General features: G+C 46.5%; 1 protein-coding gene across 2 annotated transcripts; it reads right to left on the reverse strand.

Annotated features, from left to right (window-relative positions):
* Positions 1–109: 109 nt before the first annotated feature.
* On the reverse strand, positions 110–13,305 carry ZNFX1 (zinc finger NFX1-type containing 1). 2 transcript variants are annotated; one of them, XM_030009060.2, is made up of 13 exons: positions 13,076–13,305; positions 10,244–12,331; positions 9,313–9,444; positions 8,913–9,061; positions 8,553–8,696; positions 7,988–8,105; positions 7,420–7,667; positions 7,161–7,300; positions 6,692–6,846; positions 5,919–6,064; positions 5,440–5,550; positions 4,632–4,727; positions 110–2,794 (listed from the first exon to the last, which is right to left on the reverse strand). In XM_030009060.2, the coding sequence occupies exons 1-13, from the start codon at positions 13,128–13,130 to the stop codon at positions 362–364; spliced, it is 6,015 nt and encodes a 2,004-aa protein (XP_029864920.1). In that variant the 5' UTR covers positions 13,131–13,305; the 3' UTR covers positions 110–361. The 2 variants fall into 2 exon arrangements, with proteins under 2 accessions (XP_029864920.1, XP_040978580.1); XM_041122646.1 differs by having other exon boundaries at positions 13,011–13,081.
* Positions 13,306–13,397: the final 92 nt, after the last annotated feature.

Genomic DNA, 13,397 nt, shown 5'->3' on the forward strand with positions numbered 1-13,397 from the left:
GCGCGCACCGATGCTCTTTATTAATTAATTAGCGACAGGGGCAGCAGCGAGGGCGGCCTCCCCGGGGCGCGCACCGATGCTCTTTATTAATTAATTAGCGACAGGGGCGGCGGCGAGGGCGGCCTCCCCGGGGCGCGCACCGATGCTCTTTATTAATTAATTAGCGACAGGGGCAGCAGCGAGGGCGGCCTCCCCGGGGCGCGCACCGATGCTCTTTATTAATTAATTAGCGACAGGGGCAGCGGCGAGGGCGGCCTCCCCGGGGCACACACCAATGCTCTTTATTAATTAATTAGCGACAGGGGCGGCGGCAAGCACAGCCTCCCCGGGGCGGGGACCGCGAAAGGGGGCAGACACCCCGCTACAGCAGGCGGCGGAGCTCCTCAAAGTTGAGCAGGTTGTTGGCCGTCTCGGACCAGGCGGCGTGGGTCGCACCATCCATCTCAGAGGCGAGGCTGTTGGTGCTGTCCAGCGTGTGGTTTGTGCCCCCGATGACCTCGTGGCATTCAGGGCACGTGCTCCTCTCCATTGCCCCCCCGCAGTCCCCAATCACGTAGATATGCCCATTTCTGCACTTGAACCAGTGGCCGCGGGGACAGCCAATAGCACGGACAATCTGCACCCGCTCCGCTTCGGAGATCCCCAGCCCCGACAGGGGCAAGGCCGCAGAGAGCCTCTCCAGGGCAGCCTTCGCCGCAGCCTCATCCTCCGCCGTGAATTTCTTTGTCCCTTCCAGGATCTCACGTGCGCTGGCAATCTCTGCAGCCAGTACTGGGGCGATTGTCCCGCTTGCACCTTTACACCTTGCCAAGAGGCTCAGCCAATAGGTCAGTCTCTGAATCTCAGACTGCAGGTCAGAGAGCTCCTGTCCTGTAAAACTGAGGCACGGCTTATCCAGCCACTCCTGGACTTCATCCAGCCGCTTTCTCAGCCCCTTCCTCTCACTCACATCAATTTTACTCAGAGAATTGGTTAGGTCAGCTACACGTTCGTAGAAGTTAAGCTGGTTCTCAATTAGTCCGATACTCTTTGTTGAGAGATCAGAAGCTCTGAGTTTATCTTCTAGCATGAGGTACTTAAGGGGTAGATTCCTCTGCAGAACAGCATTCCCCATCAGTGCAGCCTGCAGTCTTTGTCTACTAGACTCAATTTCCTGTGCTGGGCCTTGGATTTTCTCTTTCACCTTTTCTATCTCATCTAGCCGTCTTTTCACAATGGTGCCATATCTCAAATTCTTTCTGATAGGTGTCTGACAGATAGGGCATACCTTCAGCTTGATGACATCGTCATCTTCATCCATATAATGGTCAAGGCCTTGGGACTCAAAGACGTGGCCACAGTCTTCAAGCTGTACAAATCGAGCGTCTGGGTCTTCCTCAAAGCCAAAAAAGATCTGGGTGAGTTCCTCATGGTCACAAACAAGGCACTTCTTTGGGCAAGGCTCTCCGCACAATCCAATACAAGGATGACCACAGCACAGCACGTTAGCACATGGTACATTGCAGCGAGGCCTATTGCATGGTTCAGAGCAAAGATTGGTACACTGGTAGTGCTGGCACCGCCACTCACATGGCTCGGCACACGGAAAACAGCTCGCTCCACATTTCTTCTTACACCTGCTGTGGACACAGTGGTTCTGACATTCCAGCTGACAGGGAGGGCATTCTGTAGTACAAGGCTGCTGACACTTGTGGGAGCAGACCAAGAAGCGCTTGCACGGGCTGTTACATGGCTTATGAAACCTTCCTTCAAAGCAGGTATGACAGGAACCTGAGCACACATGTCCACACTCCAGTGTGACAGAACACCGAGTCTTACATTCCACAGGCTTCTTGTCTTTCATCTCCTCAGCGATCCAGCATTTAAGTTGCTGGTTGTGGCCACATTTCAGCATGACTGTAACCAGTTCAGGACACTGCTTAGTGCATTCCTGCCCACAGAATTTGTTGCATGCATGCCCGCAGTTCAACTTTTTCTGGCAAGGTTCTTGGCAGAGAAACTCACTGTCTGGAGTAAAGCATGGCACCATCTGCAGGTGGCCACACTTAGAAATAGTCTTCTCTACTATCACCATGCATGGTCCACAGGGCTCATAACATGACCGCGGACAGCGGTGCCCATCTGCACAAAGCACCTTTTGACAAGGCTTCAGACACTGGTACTCTTTGTGCTCTATGTCATATGGGTGACATGCCCTTGTGCAAACATGTCCGCAACTCAGCCTAAATTCACAGGGACGACTACAGCCTCCTTCTGGGACTTTGCTGAAGTCTGCTGCTGTAGATGCCAGTGTCTTGGTTTCAGGGTGGTTTTGACAGCAAAGCACCAATGAGCGGCCAATGTGACCTTTCTCCCGAAGGGTGTGAATGATCTTGCTCCAGAGAGGAACCTTGCCAAGCATTCTCATATTTCCAATACAATACAGCCCTTTCTTAGCTCTCGATAATGCTACGCATATCCGATTAGGGATCTGTAAGAACCCAGTTCTCTCCTCTTTGTTGCTCCGCACAAGAGACAGCAGAATAATATCATTCTCCTCCCCCTGGTACTTATCTACCACATGAACCTTCACACCTGCAAAGGTCTTGGCTGGCATGAGCTTACGCAGACAGAAAAGCTGTCCAGTGTAAGTAGTGAGAATGGTGATCTGAGAAGGTAGATAATCCTGACACAAGAAGTATTTGCACAGTTCCACTACAAACTGGGCCTCATGTGGGTTCTGGTGGCTTTTCCCTTCCTGGATCTCTTGCTCAGGAAAGTCATGTTCCACAAAGAAGAGGTTAGATAAGACCCCCTGAAACAAGAGAAAGGAATGTCAGAAACAGAATTCCAGCTTCTGTCACTGCAGCCTGTTTCCATGTCCCTGATTATCCACTGACAGGAGGATTCTTAAGGAGACGCCTACAGTATCCTCTCAGATTTCCATAGCATATTCATCCGATAGGAATTTAAGCTTATTAATTACATTTCAGCTTATTAGTGACATTTCAGTATCCTAATATGAAATCAGTTCCTGTGGATGATTTTGTTCCCTATCCTTTCAGAGTTGTTTCTACTGTACCTTTTCGGGTTGTAGAAAAGAGAAGATTAAGTGCTAGTAACGTTTCTCAAAGCATCGTAGTTCCATTTCACATTCATGGCACAAACAATGTCTTGTTTTGGCCATGTGGGAAAAAGATAGTAAGTAAACAGTGCACAAGGCTCAGCACTTGCCTAAAACTGCCTAGCAAAAAACATGCCTTCTCGGTTACTGCAGTAAAAACAAAGCAGCAAGGAGGATTGCTTTTCCACCAGGAAAACTAGGAACACTAGGGACTCCAATAGTCACCATCTCCAGGGGTGTAGTGTTGTCTGCTCACCTGTTCAAAAATTCCATTTGCCTTGAGTTAGTACAGACCTTTATTTCTTGCCTATTAACTGGAATTCTTCTACGCATAAGAAATTCTTGGGCTGTGTGCCAAAACCCAGAGACTGTTTTCATCAGCAAAGAACAGTTTTTGTAGATCAAACACAGATCTCTGGTTTTCCAACGTGTCCATAGTGGCATAGGGCCCACTGCTGTACAATTTAATTCAGTGATCACCTATGTTGGTTATTGTAGTAGATGGGGAGATTCAGTTTTGCTGCCTTTTAGTATCTCAAGTTTGTTTTAAGGCCAGATAGAACTGTAAGATTCTCCAGAATAGCTTCTCGTAGGAGAAATGGGGTAAAATTTCGTTGTCTCCTAAGCTGTATGTGTTCAGTGGGATTTGTTTGGTTGGGTTTTGGGGGTTTTTTGTTTGGTTTGGGGTGGTTTGGGTTTTTTTGGGTTTTTTTTGTTGTTTTTGTTGTTGTTGTTGTTGTTTGTTTTTTAATATGTTTAACTAAAGCATCTTCTACAAAATACTTGATCTGGATTTCAAGATACCAAAAGAGGACCTGCCACCTTCCCAGATGGTTTATTTACTATAATAAGCTATCTTCAGGATTAATTTTCTCTTTTCTAGCTTCAGTATTCTGCTATAGTTTTCAGTATGCTTTCCTCACCCAGTTAAAGAGCTTTTAACTAATTAGTACTGTCTTTTCATGAAGAGAGATTTACACAGGCTAAGCTACTGTAATCCTTTTTGTAACTACCTCCAATTCTTTCTCCCCAGGTGTTCAGTTGCTTGTTGTGCATGTTAGCCAATAAGTGATAGCTTTATACTTTTAAGTTGAATAGATCTTGTTTGCAGATGTTGTGTATTGGTAAAGTGCCCAAACAGAGAACCCAAGGAAGGAGGGTTCCAGTAATGAAGTCACCTATCTTATGTTGGAGTTTCACGTTATTATGCTTTAGAGTCTCTCATTTAAGATTTCTTCCTAGCTTTCAAATCTCCTACAGTTCTTTTGGTCCCTCTTCCATTTTTCACTGTTCTTTTAAAGTCATCAGTACAGGATCCATTTCCAGTGTCCACCATCACTAATGCCAGAAGAACTACAAATTACTTGCCTAATTCTATATCACACATTTCCTTGATTCAGGTATAAATCTCAATAACCGAACTTGATCTAAGAATTTGAAATCCTAGAACACTATATTTTACAGAAACTCATTTCTGTAGTCAGAAACAGGGGACAAAAAACAATTGATTGGATAGCTGAAAACTCACTTTTATGTTCTCATACTTCAGGACAGAGGGATGGTTCTCCAACTTCTGGTATATATGAGGACTGAGAAGCTGGGCAATTTCAGGACGCATGCGGTGCTGAAACACAAAGCAGCTTTATCAGTCTCGAGGAAGGAGCACCATATTTCCCTGTCAATATTCTGTTGTTCCACTCTACAGACTGTGGCTGAATACAAGACAAGGATGACTTTCCAGTAAGAGTCAAGAAGGGAGCACCTCCTAATTCCCCACCCTCCCCCACCCCATCACTGCCACCACCAGCAATTACAGGGGGAGTAGTAGCACAGTATCTTCAAGAAAATCATTTGGCAAGGTTGTTGTAATAAGAATGCTGGTTTCAGTGCAAATCTAAGAACACTGTTCTAGATAACAATAGCCAGCACCTTACCCTGACCACTACATGAGTTCTGCTGGTACAGGACTGCTGGAGGTAGAATTAATTTCTCCAGGCACCAAGATTGATGATTATAGCAATTTAGCAGGAAGCAGCCTGAGAAGACTTGTGCTGTCAGTCTCCAGAGTTCTGGAAGTTTCAGATGCCACAATAAGCCATGTTCATTGCACTAAAACATGTGGGAACCACAGTGCTGCAGATGACATCACTGAATAATTTGAAATATACCGGAACACTGTGGCAGTTTGACAGCTCTTACCATTCTTCTCAGGAATTAAATAGCACATTATTTTCTTTTAGGCTGCTCTGAGAGTAGAAATATAAACTTAAGTGTACTACAAACTTGAAACAACTTAAATGCAAATGCAATGGAGTTTTTTTACAGGTCTTCCTCACTTGGTATTTCAGGCAGACGAAGGGGAAATTGACTTTCACCAGCCGTTCAAAGAGAGAGACTTCCAGATTGAAATTCTTGGCCAGGTCATATACATTCGCACTAGGCCGCAGCTGAAAGAGAAGGGATAGGAGGTCAACATTTTAGCACTTTTCCTACGTATTAGTGAGATTTTTCACTCATCTCTTTCTGTCACTGGTCCCCCAAAGAAAGGCCAGAGACTGGATTCTTGCAGAGGTACTAAATATCAAAGTTAGATACAGTCACAACTGAAGTGGATGTAAGCACATGTAGAATCGTATCAGTTAAGCTAAAAGACAAGACCCACAGGAGCTCTACTCCAAAACTACAGGAGACAGGACCTGTGATATCAGTGGAAGCTGGGGAGCAGCAAGTCTTGGCAACCTTTCACATATGGTGTTTGGTTAAAAGGTTCCAGTTCATTTGCACAACAGTTAGAGGCATTGGTCATGGATGTTACCTGCTGGTGATCTCCAATGAGGATGAGATGCTGGCAAGCTTTACTCAGAGTAGTAATGGTGTGAGCCTCAAGCACCTCTGCTGCCTCTTCTATAATGACAATTCGTGGCTTTACTTTTTGCAAGATCTGACGGTATTTAGCAGCACCTGAGCAAGGACAGAAGATAAACCTTAGCAGAATATAATTACATACAGACAGTATGACAAGAGTTTTCAGGGAGGGGAGCAGGCTATGTCTCAGAAAAGACTGGGGTTCTTCCCAAGATTCCCCATTTCAAGACTCAGCTTTTTGAACTTTAAAACAGCACCTTACCAAGGATGGCTCTTATATGAAGAGTTATTAGGGAAGGCAGGTGGGGACTGGAGTCCTATACCTGCCTTGGCCCTTTCCCAACACTCTCTTCAGACATAAGATACCTACTCAATACATTGATCAACACATATAAATAAACCTAAAAGTGTCTCTCCCAAGCGTCATATTGCAATGACCTTTACACTACCATCACCAGAAAGTAATGCAGGGATAGCAGTGCAGGTATTGGCTGTGCTTTACTCAGGCACAAGAAGTGGTGCATTTCCATTAGAAGAATGCTGCTTGAGATGGAGGGAGTGCAAGAGCGCACAAAGGGAGTCAGAGATTAAGAAGGCTGCAGACTAATGCAGAGCCTGACCCAGGCTGTCAAGCAGCACATGATATTAATCTTTTGGCAACAAGGTCCTTTAACCATTACTACATGCAGTGCAATATTGGTTTGCTTCCCAACTGCTATGCACCTGTAGTTGTCATCCCCACAACTTGGGCCTCCTTGAGAATGCAGAAATCTTCCTGCAGCCTCAGTTCTGTCAGCCTTTCTGCTGCTGCCTGATACTGCTGTTCACGCCGCAGAATCTGCCGTCGAATAAACCCCTGATAGGTCTGCAGCCAAAGCCTGAGAAAAAAGTGCCGTTATCACACACAGCAAGGGGAGCAGGATAGTGATCCAGCAGTTCCGAGTGGATTCAGTTCAAAACTTCCTCTGTGTCTTTTGGGCAAGAGATTATTAGCATCCATACTTAGTCCCGAACCATACAGTGGAGATGACAGCACTGCCCATGCAATACAGGGAAGGTAAAAACAAGCATGTTCAAATAAGGAGCTGAACAGATATGGACAGAAACACCATGGCTTGACAGAAAGAGTTTGCAAACTGGAACAATCCTAGGAAACATTTGCCTGACAGACCCTGCAAAATAGTTTTGTCACCTGTAAAGCCTCCAGCGGGAGTTCAGGTCAAGTTGCCACAGATCCTGAATAGCCTTGGCCTCTAACTCCGACATTGCACTCAGTTTACAGAGCTCAGCCTTCATCTTCTGTTTCATTTTCTTCCTCTGGGCAGCAGTTACCTGCAGAGAAAAAGCTCCCCAATAAGCAGTTACAGCACAAAGATTCTCCTGTATTGGCATCCCCATGTTATTCTTTACACAGTCAAGCAGAGCCAGAGCATGCTAGTGCATGCAGTTACCTCCCACTCTGCAGTCTTCTGTTGTGGTTGGGCTGTTTCTTCTTCCTGGTCCTCCAGCTTCATAGCCAACAGCACTCTGGCTAGTCCACGAGCAGCTCTGTGCTCTTCCTCCTTTCTTCCCTGAGGCTTTGCTGCCTCCTCATCCTCAATCACTCTGTCAGCTTGAATCAGGTCAGCCTCCTCTGGGATCTCCAAAAGCTCCTCTTCTGCTTCACCTTCCCACTCCTGCTCTCTCTCCTGCTGACCACCTGTGAGAGTCATCAGTCACATGCAGTAAGCCACAGCCACTCTAGCAGAATCACAGTGCAGCAGTCAGATCACTATGTGGAAATTAAGGTTAATCTTTCCACTACCTTAAAGTATCATGCATCTTTCAGTGTCTGATAAGTAGCAGTGTCTCTTTTCTGGTACACATGCACTGCTTAGGCAAACACAACTGTAGAGGATGAGGGAGGTTTTTTTGTCTGTGTGGGTTTTTTTTGTTTAGGTTGTTGTTTTTTGTTTGGGGTTTGTTTTGGTTTTGTTGTTGTTGTTTGTTTGTTTTTGTTTTGTGTTTTTTTTTTTTTACCTGGATTCTCAGCCTCTATATTCTCTGCAGCATCCTGGGTGAAGACAGTTACACCAAGGCCCAGCCACTCCAGAATCATTGAGTGTTGTGAAGCACTGTAGTAAAACTCCTCACCATCCTAATATAAGGAAAGTCAAATCAGCCAGGTCTATTAAACTTCAGAGTCTTGGGATGATGCCAAAGCAGCACCTTGCAGCAGCAGGCAACTAGGACAAGTCCCCTGAGAGACCTCCAGAGCTAGAAAGCCTGAGCAGCCTCAGATCTTCAGAAAGAGCATCCCTCCTCCCCTTCAGTTTAAGAGGCTTTCATTGGGCACTTGTATTTTTATGCTGATAAAGATCACTTAGAATCTCTGCAGTTTAAAGGAGTAAAATTTAAAGCCCCTGCCTGCCCCACTTGGTCTAGACTACTGTCACTTGGCACAGCTTGCTATTCACTCCCTAACTTTCCTAGTAGCCGAGTGATGCTAAAAAAAGCGTGCTTGGGGAACCTCAGACTCATTAGCAGAAAGGTTAGTAAGCATACATTGGGACTGCTTGACTCAGAAGAAAGGGACCTCTCTTACCAGACCATTCATCAGACTGTCCCAGTGATGGGGCGCAATGCATGCTTCCAACTGGCGCTCATGCAGAACTCCGTATGTTGTGCACTCCAAGTGCTTTGCTCCTTCATGGAGCTCCTGCTCAGCCTGTTTCATCTCACTGGTTATCTGCTCAGAACAAAGAGAAGGGAGGCATCATCATACTCTGAGAAAAAAGGTTCAGAAACAGCAGAACAAGAAACTGATAAAGTGAACAAGGACAGAAGAATTGAGGCTGACTTCAGTGTAAGTCAAGGTGAAAGAACAGGGGTGGAGGAAGTTTAGTTAGCTCCTCCAGTGCACAGGCAACCCAGTCCCATCATCTCCAGTGAAGTCTGCACGTACATTCACATAGGCTCTGCGGAGATGCATTGGCAAGCTATGTCGGAATTCACACTTCTTCCTCAGCTCCCTCAAGGTGAACTGCTTCAGGACTTCACTACTACTTCTGCCCCCAACACGCACCATCCCATGTTTTTGGAATGTGTATATTCCTGGGAATGAAAGAGAAATATTAGCACTAAAGAGGCAAGCTCTGTTTTCCGCAGTAGGACAAGGGGTAGGGAGAACACCTTTGTCTGCAAATGCTGCACTGTATTGGTCTGAGTAAAGTTTTCTTACTGTATATCAATGGGGCTAGAGTCACTAGAAAAAGCCAAGAGGGCAAGTCATCATGCCATAACATAGGCAGAGTTATAGTATAATTTCTCCCTGACCCTCCATCATACTTGTCAGGCACTCTTACCTTCCAAGAACTGATCCAGTGCATGGTTAGTGTAGCAGACTACAAGGATAGGAGACTTCTGGACAGTAGTTTGCCACACATGCTTATTAGTCAAGAGAGCCTGCACAATCTTCAAACCCACGTAAGTCTTTCCTGCAAAACAAGCTCAGAATCAGAAACGGGTAATTCACCCTCTACAGAGTGCCTTGAAACACAGGAATCATCAAAACCAGATACAAGACTTCCTTCTAGGCGGCAAATCTGATCTGTGCCATGCAAGCTGACCCCAGAGGTAACTAGTTTACAATACGTAAACAGAGTAACATGACACTGTCTTTTTGGCCTGTAGTTGAGCAAGGCCATGCTCTGCAAGAATGTTGTCTTTTGGTTAATACACTGGACTTGGACCCAGAGTTTCCTCTGCCACTGTGTCCCCCAGCCCACTCTGATACTGGCTTCATACATGGCATTTGGCTGCACATGAAACATCCACATACTAGTGGAATACAAGCAGTGGTGCCTGTTGAGTTCAGGTACCATTTAAAACAATTACAGTTAATATTGTAATGCTTTATTCACACAGAGGATCATGGTTGAACACTCCCAATGTTCTAACACGCTATGAAGACAAATAGGACTGTTGCACAGCAAGAGGTACCATGTTATCAAAGATGGTTGAAAATTTTTTCACCCCAATACACAAGCAGAGCCAACAGTGCAGTTGGTGTCTACTTGCAACTAGGTCGGCAATGTGTAAAACCAGATATGGGTATTTGAGGATATTTTAACTTTCTCCACAGCTCATGCTAACTGGGCTACTCAAGCATCAATTAGGCATAGGACTAAAGCTTTGGAGACAGTACAGCAGGCTTTCTCTGAAGTTTATCTCCCTAAATGGAGGGATCAAGGAGAACTCCTTAACTGACAGAGACTTAAAGCAAAGGTTTCTCACCAGTCCCAGGAGGTCCTTGGATAATAGCCAGCTCCTTAGTGAGTGCAAGACTCAGCGCCTGCATCTGAGACTCATCTAATCTCAAGGTTTCCGCTGAAAGCCACTGCTTGGGATCTAGAACATGGACACTTTGCGGTCTCAAACCATCAGGGTGTATCTCTTCATCCGACAGGGGATCTTCCATCAAGGGTGCAAAGTTGTAGGCAGTATCCATTGTCAGGTATGCTGGCTTCTTCACCTGTGCATCACATTCCACGATGTACTTCTGGAATGGGATATCTTCTTCCTGGATTTCCTGTAACCCTTCTAACACATGCAGATAGGCCTCAAAGTAGGCAGCTGTCTCTACCATGAGGAAGGAGTCTGAGGGCTGAACCTCTGCCAGCAGTGCCTGGCTCTGTGCATTAAAACAAAGCTGCACAATCCCATGGGCAAGATCTGCATTATCACGATTAGAAACAGTGGCAAAAAGGCATGTTTCAAAGTGATCTTTGGACATGCAGATCAGGGATCCATATAGCAACCGTTTTGAATTCTGCCATCGTACAAACTTCAATGGTTTTATGTCAAACTGGACCTTGTAAACAATACCAGTTGGGGAACAGAGAGGGGTAATAATCTTTGTGTCAAAGTAGATCCTGATATCATCAAATTTTTTCTTTCTCAAACCTTTGTCCTCAAAGCTCTGCAAAAGCTCCAAAATACCTTCCCTTAAAGGCCTTACAAAATCTTCTCTCAAAAGCCGGAAATGGGTGTCAAGATAAATGCTGGTGCTCTCATATCTTCCAGTAACATTATTGGGACGTAGAAAGGGTTTCTCATCAAAGTGTACCTCATTATAGGTTGGATAAATGGTCATTGTACGATAGGTTTCTTCTTGACCATTAGTCTGAGGCTGCATAAGAGTATAGTTATCAGCCCTCAGTGTGCCTTCACGTCTCTTCTCCTGCAGATGCTGCACAAGCATCTGGACTTTATTTAGATTCTTCTCTGTTTCTTCTGTGATGTCCACACCAGAAGTTCTCAGGGCATTTATGGATGCTGGCAAGACTGTCAAGAGAATGGAGATTTTCTGCACAGAGCTGACTGGGAAAATACTGACCAGGTCCTGAAGAAGTGAAATAATGTTGCTAATATGCACAGGGTACTGATGACGTACAGCAGGGACTGCTTCTGTCATCATGTCAGACACATACTGTGGCAGACAAATCTTGAGAAAGTTGGAGTCCTTCACCACTCCAAGAAGCTGTTGGACACTCTGTCTATCCATTCGGGAACTGCATGCTTTTCGAAGCACCTGGCAAACAAGCTGAAGGAAATTGGGTTTCATAGCCATTTGGGAAAGAAGTTCCTTCAAACCCGAACTGGAAGCAAGTGTGATGACAACTTCTGAGGGGTCTTTCTGGAGAAGACTTTCTAGGAATTTATAGCCAATCCTTTTGACTTGCTGAGGCTGCTCACTGAGCTGGGCACCAACTGGGGTAGGGTTCTGGTAGAAATGAGGATTCTCCTGAGGTTGTATCCTCCTTCCCCTACCTTCATTACCCTGTCCATTCCTCAGCCCTCTAGCGCCTTCCTGGGCTTGTCCACCTTGATACTTCCTTCCCCTACCCTCATTTTCTTGCTCATTCCAGGGTCCTCTGGCCCTCTCATGTGTTTGTCCACCTTGATACCTCCTCCCCCTACCTTCATTTTCTTCCTCATTATAGGGTCCTCTAGCCCTCTCATGTGCTTGTCCACCGTGATACCCCCTTCCTCTACCCTCATTTTCTTGCTCATTCCAGGGTCCACTGGCCCTCTCATGTGCTTGTCCACCTTGATGCCTCACTCTCCTTCCCTCATTCTCCTGTTTGTTCCAGTGTCCTGTGGCTCCGCTGTTGGCCTGTCCACCTTGGTTTCTTGGTTTATTCTTGCTTGATTGAGGAACCCTCCAAATCCAACCACCAAGTCTCTCCTCTCTTTGCCCAGGTAGAAGAGTATAATTACTGGCTTGGGGGCTTTCCCTTAAGTGAGCTGCCTGGCCCGACACATTATTTGTTCTGTTTGCACCTCTTCGTATAAAGCCAGTATCCCAATGATCTGCACGCCCTTAAAAAAATTAAAAAAAAAAAAAACCAAAACACACACACCTTAATTATAAATGAACCACATTAACTTGCCTCCTAACACGAACGCATGAGCATTTTGGCCTAATAGGCAGCATATTTTGGACATATGGCATCAAGTTAGAAAACTACCATTATATTTGTACCCTGACTTTCAAACTCATGTTTCCTTTGTAAGCCTTTTTTCTAATTGCTAAAAAGAATGGCATACCTAGAGTTTACTTAAGCTGTTAAGCCGTGAAGACACTAAAAAACTAAACCCTTTCCCACAGAACAGAAAGCAGAACTAAGAAAGGCCAAAGATGAAGCTTCCTGCACAGGACAGGATTTCCTCAGGAGTTTGCTGTCATTGAACTAATGACAAAGGCAGCAGCAGCTGACTTTGACTGCATATAGCACAGTTAAAACACAGACCTTCGGATGAAGCCTAGCCTCTCAGAGTACCAGGAAGCAAAGACCATATGGCCTTTGTCACGCTCTCACCAGAACACTTAGGGAAGGACCGAATGCTAGCAGAAACAGTTAGCAAACAGATTGCTGCAGTGCATTGTCACCTCATGGCCCCAGCCAGGCTTCAGGGGCAAATAAGGAAGTGCTAGAATTTAGGCTCGAGAGGAAATTTCACTATAGGCAGGCACAGAAGGAGCGGGTCCCCCCTGTACCTGTACCGGCACCGTCCCCAGGCCTCCCGCAGCCTTCCATCCCGCATTCGCCGGGCGACCCTCACCTCTCCCTCCGGCTCGGGGCTGCCAGGAGCAAGGCTCCTGCCCGGCACCCGCCATCGCTCGGCCCGGCGGCTCCTCTGCAGGGCGCCGCAGCTCCCCGGGGCGAGGGCGCCGTTCAGCGCTGGGGGCTGCGCCGCTCCTGCACCCCAACGCAGCCGCCGCCGCCACCGCCGCCGCCGTCGTCGTGCTGCTGCGCTCCGCGCACGGCCCGGGAGCCGCCGGGCCCGCCCCGCCACCGACGAAAGTTTCGTCTTTCCAGTTCCCCGCAAGGCCCGCCCCGGCCCCGGCCCCGGCCCCGGCCCTTCCCCGATACCGCTCGTCACC

Source organism: Aquila chrysaetos, chromosome 3, assembly GCF_900496995.4.
Source record: "Aquila chrysaetos chrysaetos chromosome 3, bAquChr1.4, whole genome shotgun sequence".
In the NCBI taxonomy this organism is placed as follows: Eukaryota; Metazoa; Chordata; class Aves; order Accipitriformes; family Accipitridae; genus Aquila; species Aquila chrysaetos.